At 41.3% G+C, this 20578-nt stretch overlaps 1 protein-coding gene across 4 annotated transcripts in view; it reads right to left on the bottom strand.

Annotated features, from left to right (window-relative positions):
* Positions 1 to 18642: 18642 nt before the first annotated feature.
* HS3ST5 (heparan sulfate-glucosamine 3-sulfotransferase 5) overlaps positions 18643 to 20578 on the bottom strand; it is a 242778-nt gene continuing 240842 nt past the window's right edge. For 3 of the 4 annotated variants that reach the window (XM_081094807.1, XM_081094809.1, XM_081094810.1), the window contains one exon: positions 18649 to 20359. In XM_081094807.1, the coding sequence (XP_080950933.1) occupies positions 19429 to 20359 (931 nt within the window). In that variant the 3' untranslated portion in view covers positions 18649 to 19428. Of the gene's footprint in view, positions 20360 to 20578 lie in introns of all 4 variants that reach the window. The other variant, XM_081094808.1, reaches the window with a different exon arrangement.

Below are 20578 nucleotides of genomic sequence, written 5' to 3' on the forward strand. Positions count from 1 at the left end.
TTGTCAGTTTCCACCTCATTTAAACACATTCCAAAGCTGTGAATTACTGTCCTGAAAAACCTTACTAACTTCCAAATTCACCTGCCATTTAAAAATCCATTTTTCCTCATTTTAACTTTTATAACTTTTCCTTCTTCAAGGATCTTTGAAGTTATTAAAAATCACCCAGTGTGGCTCTTTACTTCTCTTACACATCCCAATGTCATCTTAACCAGTTCGCTTAAAGTACGATTTTTTTCTAGTTTTCTATTTCTTATAGCATATTAAAATAAAGTTAAAAAATATGAGTTTGGGGCAGCAAATATTCTGATTAATAGATACATTTTGTCAATTCTTTTTACCAAAATGGATGCAATCTTCAGGCATATGAACATTCTCTGAGCTGAAGATGTGTGAGGTGTGGGTCCAAGAACAGAGTGCATTTCTGATGAAAAGAATAAGCTCAGCAGAAGCTACAGAATACACGCATTTAACAAAGTACTGAGCATAATATGTACTCAGAGATGTGCTGGGTATTGTGGAGACATGGTTTATACTGAATTTGCATTCTAGTTGGAGAAACAAAATCTTTGATATGGGTACTTATGTTCTTTCCAAGATCTAAAATAACAAAGTAAAGGCATATAAGAATAACTTAACCAACCAGTGATAGATAAAATAATTTTTCATAAGAGTGACAGTATATGAAAGAAAATGCATTATTCTTCAATGTAGTCAATTCTGGTGTCTTTCTCCTGGTAAGGTTGGTCACTCATGATTGTGAACAATTGTCTTTTATCCTTTAGGCAGATTATATGGAAGTTCAAATATTCCCTAGTAAGTATCCACTCACTTTTTAAAATTCTAAAATATATTTAGTCTGTAAGCTCTTTCTTCTTTCTATTTTAGGGATAATATATTTTTTAAAAATTATTTTGTTCTAAAGGGCATTTATTGTATAGTGATGCAGCTTATTAGAAAGAAAACACCATTATGTAATGTCATAAGAAGAAACAATAACTCTGAATCACAAAAATTACAGCAACCAGTATAACAAATTAGTTGAAAACAGTGTTTGAGATGTTACTGGATATTCACCTTTAGGTTCCTCTTGCAGAACATTGACTTGATTAAGAAGGAATTAGTTTTGTTGATTTGGAATTAATTTAAGGAAAATAAAGGAAAATGAGAAAGAAGCTTGAAGTGATTCTCAGTGTATCTGATGAAAGACGTCATACCAGGTAACGGGTTATTGATCATTTGCCTCTACAAGACTAAAGTTCTGCTTAAAGCTGGCTTCTTACCCAGCTTAATGGAACTTTCTGGAACTGAACTTTCTGGAACCAAACTGACTCAGGGGCAATGACCTCAAACAAACATGATTGTTCACAAACCCGCTAAATTCAGAGGACCTGCGCTTAAATGGGACACGATCTATTTTGTTAAAGAGTAAAACGGTTTAAAATAAAAGTTTTGCAATATGAGTGACAGTGTGGTGTAATAGATATAAGGATTTGGAGGATAGAGGTCACAGAATCATAGTTTAGCTATGTGATACTAGGCTAAGTTATTTAATCTTTCTAAGGTCCTTTTATTCATCAGTAAAATAACTGTTTTAGAAGGTCACAGTGAGGAATCTAAATATGATGATCATGGCACCTGGTAAGCAATGAGTAATAATCAGTAGTGTGTTGCAGGTGGCGCATACCAGCTCTCAAGCACTTATTGGTAAACTAGAGACCTGGTGCACAAATTTGTGCACAGGTAGGGTCCTTCGGCCTGGCTGGCGATCAGGGCTAATCAGGTTCCCCGCCTCCCCACCTCCCAGCCTCCTTCCCTTGCTCCCTCAGCACCCCACCGCCACCGCTGGTGGCCTGCCATGGTCCATGCCGCCCCCTGGTGGTCAGTGCACATCATAGTGAGCGATCAAACTTCTGTTTTCCCGGTTGAACTCTCATGGGACAACTTGCATATTACTAGTAGCCTTTTATACTATATACTAGGGGCCCGGTGCACGAAATTCGTGCACTGGGTGTGGGGGGTGGGGTGGGGAGAGTGTCCCTCAGCCCAGCCTGCCCCCTCTCACATACTGGGAGCCCTCAGGGGTTGACCCCCATCACCCTCCGATCGCCTGATCGGCCCCTTGCCCAGGCCTGATGCCTCCGCCAGAGGTGTCAGGCTTGGACAGGGGACCCCCATCTCCCCCCGATCACTGGCTCTGGCCCCCGCCCAGGCCTGAGGCCTCTGGCCCAGGAATCATGCCTGGGCAGGGGACCCCCATCTCCCTCTGATCGCTTGCTCCACCCCCTGCCCAAGCCTGATGCCTCTGACCCAGGCTTCAGGCCTGGGCAAGGGGACCATCATATCCCCCCAATCCCCGGCTCCGCCCCCCACCCAGGCCTGATGCCTCAGCCAGAGGAGTTGACCCTCATCACCCTCTGATCACCAATCACCGGATCGGCCCCTTGACCAGGCCTGAGGCCTCCGGCAGAGGTGTCAGGCCTGGGCAGGGGACCCCCAGCTCCCCGCGGTTGCAGGCTCTGCCCCTGCCCACGCCTGACACCTCTGGCCTAGGCATCCGGCCCGGGCAGCGGGGACCTGCAGTGTCAGCGGGGGGGCGCAGCGATCGTGGGCTTCGCTTTAGGCCCAGGCAAGGGACCCCTAGCTCCTGGGACTGCCAGCTTCGACCGTGCCCAGCTCCCATCGCTGGCTCCACCCCTACTTCCTGCTATCACTGGCCAGGGTGGCAAAGGCGCCTGATTCTCCGATCATGGCTGGGGGGCAGGGCAAAGGCGGCCCCAGGGCCGCCTTTGCCCTGCCCCCCAGCTCTTAGCTACCCCCTGGGTTTCAGATCACTGTCAGTGGCAGGGGGCTTCTTCCTGCTTTCCCTTTCGCCTCCCTGCATTGTGCCTACATATGCAAATTAGCCGCCATCTTGTTGGCAGTTAACTGCCAATCTTAGTTGGCAGTTAATTTGCATATAGCCCTGATTAGCCAATGAAAAAGGTATCGCCGTACGCCAATTACCATTTTTCTCTTTTATTAGTGTAGACAGGTTATCAGAAATTTTGAGAGTGGTTGTCAAACACAGACATTATTAAAAATTATGTATACTTACAATTAAATAAATTATATAAAAATGTAACATACTGAAAACATCACTTTCTGTTCATTTTATTACTCACTATGCTCTGAGGCTATTCACATCTATTGTAGTTGTAGGATGGAAATACTGTGCGATGGTATCTATTCCACTGCACATTTCTTCCACATTTGTCCCCATTGTTCTTAATTAGGTTAATTATTTCGACTCTTAGAATTGGAAGGAGCCTTAGACATAATCTCATTCATTTCCCTTGGTAGACCAGAAAGGCAGAGTGTCCTGCCTGAGGTCATTTGATTAATTAGGGACAGCCCCCAGACTCAAAGTCCTGTGTCTGACCTTGATGATTTCCAAGGTCACTCTCCTTCCTTCCTTCCTTCAAAGCCAGAACAATTGGAGCCTCTGTAACTAATCAGGACATTGGGAAGGTAGGACTTAGGAGCACTAGCTTGACATTTGCAGTTAAGCCTAAGTCTCAGTTGGTCCTTGACCAATTCTGCTCTGAGCTCTGAGTTTGGTAACTATTCTTGGGTGTCAGTCTCCTCCTCAGATTTCCTGGCAGCTCTGCCAAGGGGATCTCCCATACCTCTGCCTCTGCCTCTGCCAGGGTTCCTCTTTTGGAACTTAGGCCTTTGCCTTGTCCTTGCCAGACCAACCTTCCTCTGCAGGGACAGCAAACTTGCCTGGAGCAGATCCTTGCTACCTGCTGCCACTCAACATGAGTGAGTCTCAGGACTTCCCTTGCACTTGGATTCACTGCTGCCAGAGCCTTATATCACTGGTATTAGAATGCATGACCAGACTGAGGACATGTCAGGACCCAAGGTCATCATATTGCTATACTAAAGCTACTAGCTCCTACATTTGACCTGCTGACCTGAGCTTCCTTCTCCCAGCCCCTGTCCCTTTGTACAAGTCTTCCTCTGATCACATACCCTCCTGGTCTTCTCTGTCTCTCTGTTGTTGTTGGTGCTAGGGAAGAGCCTGTAATAAAACATGAAAAGAAAAATAAAGCTACAAAGGGGAATGAGCTCTACCAGACATTACAACATACTATAAGCCTCTATCCCTAAAGCAGTATGGTTTTGGCTCCTTGGAGCAATGAGTCATTCCAGAAGTGGGGCAGGGAAAACTCAAGGTGAACCTGAAACATCTTGTGATCTTATTTAAAGGGAAACACCAGAGTCTTTTCCACTAAGATCAGGCACAGCGGCATTTCTACCAAGCCTTCAAAGACTATGTAGTCCTCATGCTCTATAAATTATCTCAGAGCAGGTGTCAGCGAACCAATGCCCACAGATAAAATCTAGCTCACTGCCACCTGCTTTTATATATGAAGTTTAATTGGGAAGTCATACAGGTCACACTCATGGATTTCCTTATTACCTATGGCTGCTTTTGTGCAAAGTTGAGTAGTTGCAACAAAGACCGTATGGACTGCAAAGCCTAAAACATTTACTATCATTTGTTATCAACCCGTTTTATTTTATTTTTTGTTAATCCCCACCTGAGGATATTTTTCCATTGACTTTTTAGGGAGAGTGGGAGAGAGAGGGAAAGACAGGGAGAAACATCGATGTGAGAGAAACACAGCGATTGGTTGCCTCCTGCATGAGCCCCGACCAGGGCCTGGGCCAGGGAGGAGCCTGCAACCAAGGTACGTGCCCTTGACTGGAATTGAAACTGGGACCCTTTGGTCCACAGGCCGATGCTCTATCCACTGAGCAAAACCGGCTAGGGCTCAACCCATTTTAGAAAAAAAAAATGCCGACACCTACTTTAGAACACTGAATAGAAATGAAAATTTCTTACTCCTTTTATAAAGCAAATTTCGCACTGATTCATACGTAAGCCAGATAAGATAGTACGAAGAAAGGCAACTGCAGACGGATATCACTCATGAATATTGATGTAAAAATACTAACTAGGGAATAGCAAAGGAAATGTTTCCCTGAAAGCTCATTGATACTGTTTTGAGCAGAAATGAGTAATTTGGTTCAGTGCCACACATGTCTGTGTTGTTATTGGCAATGGTGATTTTGGTTTTTTGAGGTCACCGTGCTCAGTGTTGGGGAGATGAACACAAATAAATTATAATTGATGCTTCCATATGCTTATTGTCCATGGAGGAACTAGACATTAAAAATATTTCACTCAAAAGTGATAGTGTTTATCAGGGTATAAGTGGGTGTGTGTGTGTGTGTGCAGAAGCAATTACCAGGCCAGGCAGATCCTTGAGTGTAGGCACATTGCATTGTGCATTACGTTCATTTGTCCACATTGAACCTGGCACCCGTCTACTGGGTAGGGACCTTGGCTTGGGCACTGCTACATTCCTTGTGATAAACACTGAGCCTGGACTCCAGTTCCCTCCAGGGAAGTGCCCTTCATTCTGCACTGTCATGCTTCTTGTGCAGCACTGCGCCTCGCAGCAGGTTCTTGTGGGTCAGCACCTGGCAGCAGCACTGTCCAGTTCCTTGTGCTCAACAGTTAGCCCGCTCTCAGCTCCTTGGGGGTAGGTCTCTTGTGTACTGTTGTTTTCCACATGCCCGGCACTGAGTCTGGTGCACAGCTCCCTGGGGGTAGGCATCTTGTATTATGTACTATTGCATTCTTTGTGCCAAGCAATGAGCTTAGGATCATCATTTGCCTTGTACATTATTTGTTGTGCCCACTGATAGCCTGGCACACACCTCCCTGATGGTAGGCATCTTGTATCATGCACTTTCCTGTTCTTGTGTCTAGCACTGAGCCTGACATATTGTACTAATTGGAATGATTCTCAGTTGAGCCTTGAAGGTTCAGCAGAGGTTACCCAGGTAAATGCAAGACATCAGGAGATTTTGGGTAAAGGAAGTAGTCTGAAAAAGGCAGAAATGAAAGTGCTGAGACATGTATTTACATATTTTATTCCTAACTTCTGTTTTTTCCTTTCTGGTTTTTTGGCAAGTCCTGGCAATTGGGTCATGGAGACACATTTCTGGCAACCTGTCAAGATAATCTGCTTTCTGTTGGGGCCACCTATTTGGAGCCTCAGTCACACCCACGGTAGAATATGCAGCCTGCTAATTTGAAGTCAGATACATAAGGCTCAAACAACTTTCTTGGAGATGCCTTACTTTCATATCCCACCTCCCCCCCCCCCCCCCCCCTCCGGCCACACACACACAAACTCAACCCAGAGAGAGATGTTTTTGTTATTTCATGGTTTTCTGATGAAAGAAGTCACAGGTGGGAAAATCTTCAGCAACTCCAAAAGTGTCAAAAACTTTCAAAGAGGAGGGAGAACATGCTTTGAAAGCTGAAAGCGAGTTAAAACCCTCCTCTGTTCTGAATGCCCTTCACAGCCTCAGGTCTGGTCTTTTCAATTTGGCTTTTGAAGTTCTGTTACCTTTCAAGCTTAATTCCTCTCGGAGTGTGGCAACTTACTAGAGAAGCTATGTTTTTCAAAAGGAATATTGAAACCAGAGCATTTCCATGGGAATATGGACTAGCACTCTCCCGTTAGCACTTGCTCTGTTCAGAAGGGCACTCTGGAGCAGACCTGTGGATCCCGAACGCTATTGTTTCTCAACCAAATTGAGAAGAACAAGCAAAGTGAGTACGTTAAAGGGACACCTCCTTCATCCTGCCATCCTGCTGTGAATGCATTTAGGTACAGATGTATGAGATTGTTGCCTCTCAGAGGTCAGGGGCCTACCACCATTTTCTGGGGTTGTGGATTAAGTGAATTTGTGTCAGTTTTTCAGGAGCTCCAGTGTAATCTCATTGGACGTAAAGTCAGTAGTCGAACTTTGATCTCTTTGTCAGTGTGAAGCTTGGAGCAGTTGGCCTTCCTAGTGCACCCTGTCATGGGCCCTACACTGAATACATGTGTCTAAGGTCATCCATATTTGGTGGTCTCTGAGTGATATTGTACATCAGGAGCTGTTTTTTCAACAAATAATAAACTTTAGAGATTCTTAAAATTATTTAAATAAGTAAATGGTTAAGATTTTTCTTCATAATTTTAAAAAAGTGATCTATTATGGTGTAAAGTGTGAGTTTAGTACCTGCATGGGATAAGAAGGTGTATGACATAAGACTTGCCCTAAAGTTGTTTCCAATACAGAAGAAATGTTCAACAAAGACATTGTTCTTTTAATTATGCTGCGTTTACTAAGACAATGAAGTCAACACTTCCAGTTTAGAATAGAGTAGTGGCTCTCAACCTGGGCTGCATATCTGTAATATGAGGGGTAGGAACTGACATAAGCATTTCTTTTGAGTCTCTGCCAGAATTAACTATGAGATTCTGAGATAAGCAGCCAAGTGGGTCGACATTTACCATATTATCCATCGCACCCTGACAGATGTTGCTCCATTGCCTTGGGTGGATTTTCAGGTCAAGATTTTTCATCTCTTCACAGCTGTTGCCTCTTCATTTGGTGAATTTTCCAAAATCATTCATGCATCATAGTATGTTCCTGAAAGATTTGTCTGTATCTATATATGATGTAACCAGTCAACTGAGATGCGGTAATCAGCAAGACTCATTGAATGACAGTTTCAATTTGCAGGTATATCCACCATTAGAGAGTAGAGTAAGTGGATCATTCATGGTCTGGTTATTTCATTTGTACATACAGAGCCTTAATCAAATAACTAGTTTTAAATATTTTTAATTAATATCTAATAATAATGTCCTAAATGTGTCAATGCAAATATAGATAGGTGTTTCTCTTAATCTCTGGGGACTTACTCTGTATATGTAAATCCCTGTCATTCTCCACTATCCTTGTGATCTGTGAACTGTCTCCTTCTCTTTGAGTCCAGAGCATTGTGCTTGCACTTTCCCAGGCTAAGATGCATTAACATGCAAAAGAGATAGAAGTCAAGTGTAATTAACAACTATGAGCTCCACTTCAATACTGTTAGTGAACGAAACTATTCAGCTTTAATATTGTAAAACCCTAAACAATATATTCAGAGCATGGTTTACTATGATGAAAGTGGCAGTTAGTTTATTGTTTTGAAATTTACGATTTTAATTCATGTATCATTAAGTGTAAAATTTAACAGTGTAATAGGAAAAATTTAGGAATTCAAATTGTTGGGGAGGGGCCAGGACTCTTCCTTAAATAGAAGTTGACATCCCCTGCCTCCCCGATATATATTATGAGGCATAAAGGAGAAAGTGATTTGCACTGTCACCCTGGTATCTGGCATGAGAAGGTCTTTGTAGAGCAGAGTTTGAAGCTAGCCCTTGGTTCTCGGCATTTGTATCTTACAGTGCATTAAAGGTCTAATGGGCATTCAGTAGCTCAGCAAAGCCTGCACTGTGCCCACTGCTGAGGGACATACTGGCTGTTTGGTGGGTTGACAACCAGAGGTCTACTTGCAGAAGGGCCTTAGAATCTAGGCAGAGAACCCATTCTAAGGGAAGAAACAGGTAGACACGTTTAATTAATCAGTAAAGCCTCCGTCATAATGAGTAATTTATTCATTCAATCCACAAGTATTTATTGAACACCTATCATGAGACTCTGAGTTCAACATGGTGTCTAATACCTAGATTTGTCTTTCTCTGCAGCCTGGCTCTATTGGGATGGTACATTTTGAACATGGGAGCAAAAAGAACTGCTTTGTTGACATTTCCATAGGATAGTTTTGGTACTTTTAAAAGGAATACAACATAAGGAGAGAAAGTAAACCTCCCTCCACCCCACATGTATACATGCATTGTCATAGGTCTTTGGGGATGTGGGGACGTGGGGACTGTGGAAATGTCATCTGGGGAAGCCACACTGCCCAGTGGAGTTGGTTGCAGTACTCAGAGAGTCACAGCTGACTGATGCCCGTGGTGCTGGCTGGCTTGTGTGTCTGCAGAGCTCAGAGGCTCTCGAGGAGTCCCGGGAATACGTTGAGAGCATGTTGCAGGGGCTGGGACCCATGTGGAGCATGAGCCAGCCAAAGAGATTAAAAAAGAGTAATTTCACTCAAAGAATTGTTCTTTTTCCAGATGTTTCCAAGACAATTGTTTGAAGGAGAAATTGGAAAGACTGAAGTCACTTTTTTGAAGATAATCACATAGTAACCAATAATTTGACCAATTTCAACAAACTCCATCCAAAAGAAGGGTTTGTGTGGCTGAATTCAACTGGTCAGTGTGTGCGCATAAACACAGGCAATGCTCCATGGTGTCTGGTGTCTGCTCCCATTGCATCTTTCCCATGAGTTGGCAGCAGCTGTAAAGCCAAGTATTGGGGCTATTCTGTCATGATGATTCTGACCCCTCACCTCAGACACCTTTTGTTTTTAGTGGTGTTTGGGTCTTCAGCATATACCTCCCAAGGACATTTCAGGATTCCAGAAAGAGTTATTAATTCCATGCTTTCAGAGTTTTAGGCTTGAGTTTGCCTACTAATTAATTCTGTTCTATTTTTATATTAGTGTCTCAAACACAATAGACGTAGATAATCATGCCAAGTAAACACTTTGTTTTTAAATTTGTCTTTACATTTAACTGTGCTTTCAGGGACACCCAATACAATTCCAAGGTAAAAGGTTTGTGGTGAGGGTCAAGCTGAAAAGTAATGGGATCATCACATGGGGATGGGACACTGTCATAGAACCACTGAGGATCACACATATGCAAACTGCTGTCCATGTGCCCATGCACACAATAGTGGCATATTAAATACTTGCAATGTAAGCACCTTCAATATCTTGGAATTAGCAAGACAATGTCCTTTTAACATTGGAACTTCTTATAATGTATGTAGTGACACTTCAATTAAGTAAGTGTGTTCTTTTATCAAAGTGTTTGCTTCCAGATTGGTTGATGTGTGCTTTTGAAATATTAATTTTCTAGGTTTTTCTTTTTCTCTCTATGTATTAACTTTGTTTGGATAGACTGAAACACCTTTGGGAATGTAATTTTTAAAAGGCGGCTGAGCTAATTTGACAGGTAATTGCTGACAAAAGAATGGTTTTGATTAGTTCCATCATGAACCATTATTATTAGGTTCTTTCAACAGGATTACAAATACAAATATGTCCATATATATTATGTGTGTACTAAATGTGTGTACATTTTCATTTTAATGCTAATTCATATTTTTATACAGACTCGATATATATTACTAGTCAAGGTTGATTAAATACGATAGGGTTGAAATATAGACAATAAAACAAGATTAGAAAGAGATTAGAAACAAATTTTAATTAGAAAATTGCCACCTCAAATCCTTTTAGGAAGTAAGCAGACATAAATAATAAATAGGACCATTTAGCAACTTTGCTGGACAAGCAGCCCTGGGCTGGAATTCTGGAGGGCTATAATCTAGTCACACCTCTGATTCTGGCTTTCCTAGTGACCTTTAGTAATTGTTTGATAGATCTTTCAGAAGCTAGGAATATACTAGGTGATCAATAAGTGCCTCTGAATTTCATTAAGCCCAGGAGACAGAACTCAGGTCTTTGTTTTTCCCCATAGCAGAATTTCCAAGGCCATTTGGAGGAGATCCTAGGACCAGTCTGGGATAAGACCAAGGCTCCTGCCTCCCATCTTTGGGAGCTTCAGATTTTCTGGACCAAGGCTAGATTCTATGAACTTGTAGGAAGATGGGGAAATGTTTTCTTTTTAGAGTAAAAACCATCATGTTAAAGATATTAAAAAATGTCATCTCTATCACCATAAACTTATTTGCAATTTACCATTGTAGCAGTTTTCTACCCTTTGAGCTTCAGTGGAGTTGTCCCAGAGGGAATGAGGCTTGCTCTGTGTTTCTTGCACCAGGGAGTCATCTCCTTGAGGGTCACTGTGTCAGCGTCTGCCTTGGGGAACTTGGAGGGGCCACCCTTCCCTCTGCTTGCTTTGTTTGTAAATTCCCTTTGTGATTGATGGCTATTGCCACATCACCCTTTGATGAAAGAGCAGACGCTGATTAAATATGACACAGAGTTGTGTACATTTTGTGAGCACTCTGTTTCCCCTTATTTCTTGTATTCATTTGCTGTTGCTGCCATAGCAACTTACCACAAACTTAGTGGCTTAGAACATCACAAACTTATTATCTTACATTTCTGCAGGCTTAGAAGTCCAACCTGAGTCTCTCTAGACTAAAATCAAGGTGTTGGCAGTGGATATTCCCTTCTGGACGATCTAGGGGAAATCCATTTCCTTGCCTTTTTCAGTGTCTACAGGCTGCCCGTATTCATTGGCTCATGTCCTCCCTCCTTCCATCTTCAAAGCCAGAAATGCGACATCTCTCTGAAGGTTCCTGAACTCAACCCATTCTTCCTTTACCAGTCTCCCTCCAACTGTCCTCTTCTGCCTCCCTCTTCTACCTTTAAGGACCCTTGTGGTTATACTGGGCCCAACCAGATACTCCAGGAAACTCTGCCCCTCTCAAGTTCTGTACTTTATCACACCTGCAAAGTCCCTTTTGCTATAGGAGTTAGCAAAGGCATGGGTTCCTGAGATTAGGATGTAAGTATCTTCAAGGAAGGTATTATTCTGCCAACCACCATTATTATTATTATGATGTTTCTTTAGGAATTGAGGAAAATAAAGTTGTTTAGTGAATTATAGGTGTACCAGTTAGTTATGCGGATTTTGTAATAAAAGAAAACACGATAATTTCAAGAGAAACATCAAAAGTGCTTTATTCAAAGTAATGTCCATCACTAGCTACATATTTCCTCCATCTTTAGGTAATTTGTGGATACTGTCCCACTAAAACTTTTCTTGTTTTGAGGCAAACCATTCAGAGACCCAATTTTCCACTTTTTTGTATGTTTTGAAGTGCTGCTCAGAAAGTGTGTGTGCCATCAATTGGAACAAGTGGTAATCTGAAGGAGCAAGGTCTGGTGAATACAGTGGGTGGGTTAATACTTCCCAGGCAAGATCTTTTAACGTGTCTTTAACTGGTTTTGAAGTATGTGATGGTGCATTATCATGAAGCAAAATTACTTTGCCATGTCTTCTGGCACATTCTGATCATTTCATGATTAAAGTGTGGTTAAAATTGATTATTTGTTGTCAGAAGTGATCAGTATTAATAATTTCAGCTGGTTTTAGAAGCTCATAATAGACCACACCTTCCTGATCCCACCAAATGCAGAGCATTGTCTTCTTTCTGAAGTGATTTGGCCTTGCAGTCAATGTTGATGGTTGACCTGGATCAACCCATGATTTTGTGCATTTGGGATTCTCAAAATAAATCCACTTTTTATTGTCAGTCACAATTCAATACAAAAAAAAAAGACTTTCTTTCGTGCTGTTGAAGCAACATTTTACTGATGACTTTTCAGTTTTCCATTTGTCTTTCATTCAGTTGACATGGCACCCATTTTCCTTCCTTTAAAATCTTTCTCATTGCTTGTAAACGATTGGAAATTGTTTGCTGAGCAACGTTTAATCTTTCTGCAAGTGGTTTTTGAGTTTGACACGCATCTTCATCCAATAATGCTTGTAATTGTTGGTCTTCAAACTTTTTCGGTTGACCTGGATGTTCTTTGTCTTTCACATCGATATCATCACTTTTAAAGCATTTACACCAGCGTTCACAGGTATCTTGAGATGGAGCATGTTCACCATAAGCTTCCCGAAGTATATGCTAACTTTCAGCAGCACTTTTCTTCAAAATAATGAATTAAAACTTCCCGCAAATGCTCTTTTTTTGGCACAAAATTCAACATTTTTAAGTGTAAAAATATCTATGATGTTAACACCTTCAGCAAATTTGACAAATGAAGCTTTGAAGCTTGCTGTCAATACAACAAAATAGCATACATATCAAATCGCATATATATCAACATATGTGTGACTCCATCTATTGAAAAAAATCCGCATTATTAACGAAAAATATGTATTATTACACCTAGTAGTTATAATCTTCACCATGATAGAATCAAGGTTGAGAGGTCCAAGGTTATGTAGTCCTTTCTCATATGGACTGTGGGCTTGGCCACGTGACATACTTTGGCCAATGAGAAATTTCAGATATAATGCAAGCAGATGGTTGAAAAGTGCTTCCACATTGGTTTTGTCATCTCTTACTACTTTTTACACCCCTCTACCATCTGAGGAAGCCCAGGCAAGTCTACTAAGTGATGAGACACACATGGCCCAGGCACTGTTGCCATGCAGCTAAAAGCCAGCATCAGCAAGTGGCACCAACCCAATAGTAGCACAAGCCACCTGACATTTAAGAGAGGACACCCTAGATCACCAACTGATCTGCCAGAAACAACAGGTGCATGAGGGAGGCCAGCAGAGTGGAGCCAAGCCAACCAGACCAGTAGAAATGCCCAGATGAACAACAGCACCCTGAGCTAAATAAGATGTTTTTGGGTGTTTTGTTACACAGTAAAAGTTCATTAATTCAGAAGAAGAAAGTTAGAAGCCAAAGCTGAGAATAAGGTTAAATTGAAGGACAGATCAGTTGCAAAGGAATTGTGACAAAGAATATCTCCTACACACAAAACCATAGACACAAAACGTTTTGGAGCAATCCTATGCACAAGAATGGCAGAGTACATTGAGCCTGACCTCTTTTTACTCTACCTTTAGATTCCTGATTTTGCGACAATGTCACAAGGAATGCTCCAATCATCACTTTAATCTGTTGATACAACATCATATTGAAATACCTTAAACGTCCCTTATTCTGATTCTTCCATTTTATTTAATAGAAAACTGAAGCCCAGAGAGACAAATTGACTTGTCCATTCCACGCCCCCCCAAAAAAAAATTTAGCTTACATATCCTTTGTTTCCAATGAAACAAATACATTCCCTGCACACTTTTGAAAACACTATTATTATGCCTTTCTTGTGGGAGAATGTTGTGTTTGATTTCTTCTCATTCCCATGCATCCTGGTTTCAGGATGAGTGGACTTATAGTGAGATGCTCAGTGGCAGACGGACAATATAACTTCTACAGACTACATATGCAGAGAGCTGGCTTTCAAAAGATACCTTTGCCTCAGTCCTAATGAAAAAATGAGCCAGATCTGAAGGATTCCGTCAGCTTTAGCAAAGCTGCTGGCCAGGTATAGAAGTGAGAGATCCAAAAAGTAAACACGAGTGGGCAGGAAAACTACAATTCTCTGGGCACCAATTGTTTGAAAGAAGACTTAGAATAATGTCATCATCTCATCTCCATTCTTAAATATGTAGCTTCTATGGATCAACAGGTGCAGATCCAAGAAGGCAGGCAAGGGCCCCTCATCCCGAGTGGTGGGGTGTGCCCGCAGGTAGGGCTTGCTCAAGACCTGGGAAGTTCTGGCATGGTTTCCATTCTTAGCTTTCATCTTCTCTCACGCATGCTCCACTGTCCAGCTTTGTGGACTTCCTAGTCTCTTCCGGACCTCATGCTTTTGTTCTACCTGCCTCATCCTGGAGCCCATTTTTCCTGCTTGTCTGCCTTGTGAGGTACAATGATCTTGTGCTCCGTTTAAGCATCGTCTCACTGACGTCCTCCTGACTCCTCCAGGTTGAGTTAGCTGCTCCCTCCTCTGGCTTCTAAACTTTAACCCACCCATTTATACTATTAATTCTGTTTGGTGTGGTCACATTGTCACCTGGTGTTGCTGGAAGGCCTTACCTTGAAATTTATTTCAAGTGTTAGATGACCTAGTGTTAGATGACCTGCCATGCATCAATTACAAGTTCTTTTATACTCTAAGTTCAAACCTTTAGTGCCCTCACTAAAGGAACAGGCAGTTTTGTAGTTGGCCTTCAAGATTTTCCCCTGGTGTCATTAAAGGAAAGGAAATGCAAAGCAGAGTTGTGTGAATTTAGAAATGTTGCAGGGTAAGCCAGAGGCAAGTCAGCTCTTTGAAATGATCTTCCCAGTCTACTGGGAGTGACTCACCTTCTCAGTGGACTCTTTAAAGGGGGATGACATGTATGTTTAGAAACAACCCTTTTACCAACAGTTCCCTAAGACTTGGAGACTTTTATGTTCATAAATTCAGGAGTGACAGAACTAGCCCGATAAGGGAGCAGGAAAGCCTGCTGCAGCTTGCTTTATGTGACTGACACCAATCAGGTCCTAGCTATAGGAAATACATATTGCTATCAGTGTAGTATGCCTGTTCAACTCCTCAATCCCTCTCTAATCATTATGAAATGTCATTCTTATTCCTCAAAAGTACAATCAAATGTAATTATAAATAAATCTTTCAAAGTGCACAATGTTTTTTTGAGATATGCAGTAAGGTACCATTTATTAGACCCTTACCAAATGATCATATTTTGGCCCAAATTTCATCCTTGCACTAGCTATAAAAATTGATAAGCAGATACTTGGGGGAATGCATAACCTCCTTAAGAGGAAAGACTGTTATTGAAATACTCGAGTAACACCAATTTGGAAAAAATAGCAATTAAGAGGCTTTTATTTGATAAAACAGGTACAATTAGATGTTTTTCAATATATTGTTATTATAGTTTGGCACTTGGTGTAGTAGAGAACAATAGCAATTAATTTGCCTTCATATATTCTATATTTTCACCTTGTTAGCCCAAATTGCTATGATTTTGCTGTATTTCATCATTTTTAAGAAGAATGTTTTCAGCAAAGTTTTTTTTTCTTTTTCTTTCTTTCTTTTTTTTTTTTTTTTTTGCTTAGACTGTAATGTAGACTATTCTCCTAAGTGGAAAATGGCTGCTGAGTATGCGGAAAGAGCACAAAAACTTCAGCAGGAAGACACTATTTATAATCATTTGAAATTTTCCATCCCTGGAAAATTCTTAAATTGGGCTTAGGAAGGCAGTCCTATTTAGCAAGCTGCTGGGACACAGCAGAAGCATACTGTCAACGCTGGGATTTGGACTGCACCTGACTGTCCCGAGTTCCCACCTTCCCTGAGCAGCAGTACCTCGCCAGTGTCCCAGAGAGGCTCCCACAGGTTCTTGAGCTTGTCTTCCTGAAGGACCCTTGTGCCAGGTGCAGCACCCCAAGTAGTGCTCTCGTTGGCTCTGTCAACTTTAGTGGGTCTGGACTAGAAATTAATGACTGTTCTTGCTGGCCCATCAACTCAAAAGGTCCCAAATCTCAGATCAGACGTGAATATGTGGGACTTACATGCCTTTGTTTTATCACACATTAGCCTAATGTCTTTGATTTTTCATTCACTAGTAGGCAATTAGTTGGAAAAGTCATCACCTTAATCATTTGAGGGTTTGAGTGAGGTGATTTCAAGGGAGTAGGTGATATACTTGGAATTTGGGATGTCTTGTCTATGGGTTTGTGTGTCTCTTTTCCCCTCTGTTCTCTAGGCACTCTCAATGGGGTCTCTCACTCCCTTGAGACTCTAATTCCTGTTTGTATAATTGGAATTTCTTGGCTTCCCAAATGGTGTAATTTCAGCTTTATGGTCCAGCAGGAACTTCACCAGTGCTTACACGGTTTCTTTCTCTTTGCAGCTAGAACTGTTTCACAAAGCCAGATGGTGCCAACCAGGCCTCTGGAGGGAATATGGTTTTCATGATGTAGAAGGAATAACTTACTCAAGAGAACCCTGGTGGGGCTATTGTAATGAGCTGACGATTTCTCCAGAGGTCCCCCGTCCCTGTTTGATGACAACAGGAAACATTTTTCTAAACAAGGAGGTTTAAAGCCTCCCGTGGAAGTGTGCTATTATGTCATAGGCTTTTTATTTCTCTGCCTAGCCAATCAGCTGCAGCTGTGGTTTTTGTTTATTTGTTTGTTGTTTCAGTGAAATGAAACCTGCCTCCAAATCCACCCCATTCCCCCAGGCCAGATCTCTGTGGGGAGGCTCCAAACTTTAAAACAATCCTCAAATTTATTTAGGAAGTGGAATAACTGGAAATTGCAGCACTTTTTTTTCCTGAATGTGAGGCAAAAATGCTGGCTTATTGAGCTAAAAATAACAAATTATGAAAGTCAGCATAAGTCAAATAGAATCTTAGAACGAACTCTGATATACACTGTTGGTAGCAGTAGCCAAGTTTTAAGAAAAATTGGAATACAAAAGATTACTACTGAGAAACTCCTGTTCATTGCTTTTAAAATTTCTCTCTGAGTCTTGAAAAGGATTGCCATTTTTCAATTTTCCTGGTGGAATACCTAGGGTGAGTTTTTGAAACATCAGTATTCCAATGGGGCATAATTTGACAGTCACTGGTTTAACTTATTAGCTGTATAGTGCTCTAGGAATAGTTATAATAAAATTAATGTTGATGCCCTAGCTGGCTTGGCTCAGTGGATAGAGCGTCAGCCTGCAGACTGAAGGGTCCCAGGTTCGATTCTAGTCAAGGACACATGCTTGGGTTGCAAGCTCCATTCCCAGTAGGGGGTGTGCAGGAGGCAGCCGATCAATGATTCTCTCTTATCATTGATGTTTCTATCTCTCTCCCTCTCCCTTCTTCTCTGAAATCAATAAAAATATATAAGAAAAAAATAAAAATTAATGTTGACAATGTGTGATTATGTCCTGAATGTAGTATTCAAAGTTTCCTCTGATGATTAGCTGAGAGTTGAGGCACAGGGGAATCTGATGACAGATTCCTTATATTTGATTCCATTCATGGTGGAAGGGAGATGTGATTGACATTAAGACCAAAGACTCTCACTCCAGAGTTATTGCACAGTGAGCGCGAGGCCAGCCTGTCAGTGTCGGTGTCAGGCTTGCTCAATGCTGAGAGAACAGCATCACTGCTAACTGAAACAGCAAAGATTACCAAGGCTGTGGCTTGAGAAGCAATATATACCGACACTGGGAGGGAAAGGGCTATTTATTTGTAAAAGCTCACCATCAAATCACTGGACAGGATAAACAACACATAGAGAAAAATCCATCGTAACTTGTTGATTTCTCTAGGCACTCTCCATGGGGTGTCGAACTAAACTCTCTCAAACGTAAGCAATCGTGATGGGGAAAAATCCATCTTTTATTATTATTATTTTTGCTGATACCTCTTTCCAACCTCTTTCCATGGTTGTCTGAATTATATTTAAGCATATATAATCTATTTGATGTTAGTAAGCACCCTGGATTTCTCTGGATGGAAATTTGAGTTATATGTTTAGGCTAGTAATAACAACACTATACACGCTTGGATCATTTCTGAGTACATTGATAATATTTTCATTTCAAAGGGGGACTTCGGAGAGTTTGTATTCATTTTTGAAGCATCAGCAGCTTTCGGTACAGAGGCCACACACGTTTTCTAATCTCATTTTACTCAATTTCTCTACCGGTTTGACTCTGGTTAGAGGTTCAAATAAAATTGTGATTCTTCTCTGCATCGATTATGTTAAAGTATTTCTTGTCTTTCTCCTGGCACAGCAGCATCTGCAAGAAAATTAATTGTTATAAAGTTGTAGCAGAGCAGCACTAGTGGTCTTTGAGGGCTACTCTACTAGAGTTCCAGATAGTTGAGACTTTTTAAATATACTCCACTTCATAAATAAATCTCACAAGGGTACAGAAATCCAATGGAGAAGTGCATGTTTCCAGATGCTCTCAATGTGCACATAAACAGCTTTGATTTGGGGAGCCAGGAACAGGGGGCATGTAAGACAGAAATGAGTTGAAAAGAAAAGTTGCACATAGAGTAATTTTAATCCATTCCATTTTTAAATACCACAATAAATTTAATTTTCACAATAAATTAAATAGCCATATTCAGTTTACAAAATAGAGTTACTTAGTGTGAAACAAGTATTTACAATAATATACATTATGTACATGACATTTCTCTTTGTTGACATAGAACATGGAAGTGAAAGGACTTTCCAATGTATGATTGACATGCTACAAGTGACATCATGGTCCATACGAGAAAACAATAGTGCAAAATCACCACAGGAACTTTGGAACAATGTCAATTTTATGAGATAGGACATCCTTTTAAATCATAAGAAAATAGCATTTTCTGTTTTCATGGCACCAATTCAGCATCTGAATTAAAGAGCCAGCTTTCCCTTAGAAAAGAATGCATGACTGAATCCTCTCCTTCCTGCAGCTTCACAGCCATTGGTACTTTTCACACATTCATCTTTTGGCTTCAATTTATGTAAATGGCGGGTGACAAATTCTGACTCAAAGGAAGACTAACTCTTTGAAAATAGCTGAAGTCACTTTCTCCCAATACCACACCTCTTCTTTTAGTATCCCATCTCAAAGATGCAACTATGCAGACAGCAAATTATTTTGAACATTTTCAGTAGAAAAAAAACTGGTCTTATATTTGGTCACACACTGTGTATATACAAGTAGAGATGAAAACATGACTTTGACAGTTGTGTCTCGAAAAGTGCATATTTTAATAGAGGAGACATTGCATGTCTCCAGGTACAACACATGGTGTTGTATGACTTATTATTTTAGGGCCAGTTCAGTGTCCTCCCAGTGATCTGGTAAAATTTTTGATTGAAAGGGTGAAAGAATTTGCGCAATTTGGTAATGACAGAGGGGTCCACCTCTGGATGAATGCGCCCCTTGCTGCCAGCCAGGCACTTATTAAAGATAACGTTAAATCGCAAGCAGTAGAACCCTCTGGTAACATTGAAATACAAATTGTACTGACTTATTCTTGGGGGAAGATTTAGGAACTTCTCCACGAGCTGAAGTTCTGGCAGAGGTTCTGTGATGAGGCGATCTCCATCCACAATGTGAAATTGCTCAATCGGAAAGTATTTCAACCACCTTTCCAAATGTTTGGTGTAGATGCTGGTTCTTACTGCTTTGTATTTTGTGTTCACTTCGCAGGTATTAGGGTCTATTGCCAGCTTCTCAAACTTGTAATAAGTTTTATTCTTCCTCTCCTTTCCCTCTAGCACCTGAGTGTAATCAGAAATAGCTCTTGTGGTTGGCTCCCTGACAATGATCAGCAACTTGATGGATGAGTTCATTTTGTAAATCCTTTCCGGAACCTCCTCTGTGATAAAATATGCCGGGCTCTTTTCAATTGTGATTTGCTGAGGGTAGGAAAAAGGCATCTTTTTTCTATACCACTCAATGCCCTTGGCATAATTCTCATCATTGTCAAAAAAGTGGATTTCTTGAGAGGCTTTGACCACAGCTGGATGGAGGTTCAGCATCTCAAGCAGGGCCCTGGTGCCTCCTTTTCTCACCCCAATGATAATGGCCTTGGGGAGTTGCTGGACCAGGTCATGAAGGCGAACCTGCTCCTTGGAAACGTTGCCCTTCCGGAACTCGTGCAGCAGGCCGCGCTTAAACTGCAGGGCACGGAGAGGGAATTCAGCCTGCCCGCGGGCTCCGAATCGGCCTTCAATGGGGCAAATGGGTTGTAGCCTGCAAACAACAGAGAAACACTGTAAGAACCTCACTGCAACTAGATTCTCATTTTTCTGGTTCACCAGTCCGAGGAAGACTTTAAATGCATAAATAAAACCTCTGTTTCCCTGCCTGACACAATCCATAATGAACATATGTTTGAGAAATTTTATTTTAAGCAACACGGTATTAAATGGAGCACACATAATTGATGGGATTTTTTTTATTAGTGCTCCT

This window comes from Myotis nattereri (assembly GCF_964212035.1).
Source record: "Myotis nattereri genome assembly, chromosome: 6".
Taxonomy (NCBI): domain Eukaryota; kingdom Metazoa; phylum Chordata; class Mammalia; order Chiroptera; family Vespertilionidae; genus Myotis; species Myotis nattereri.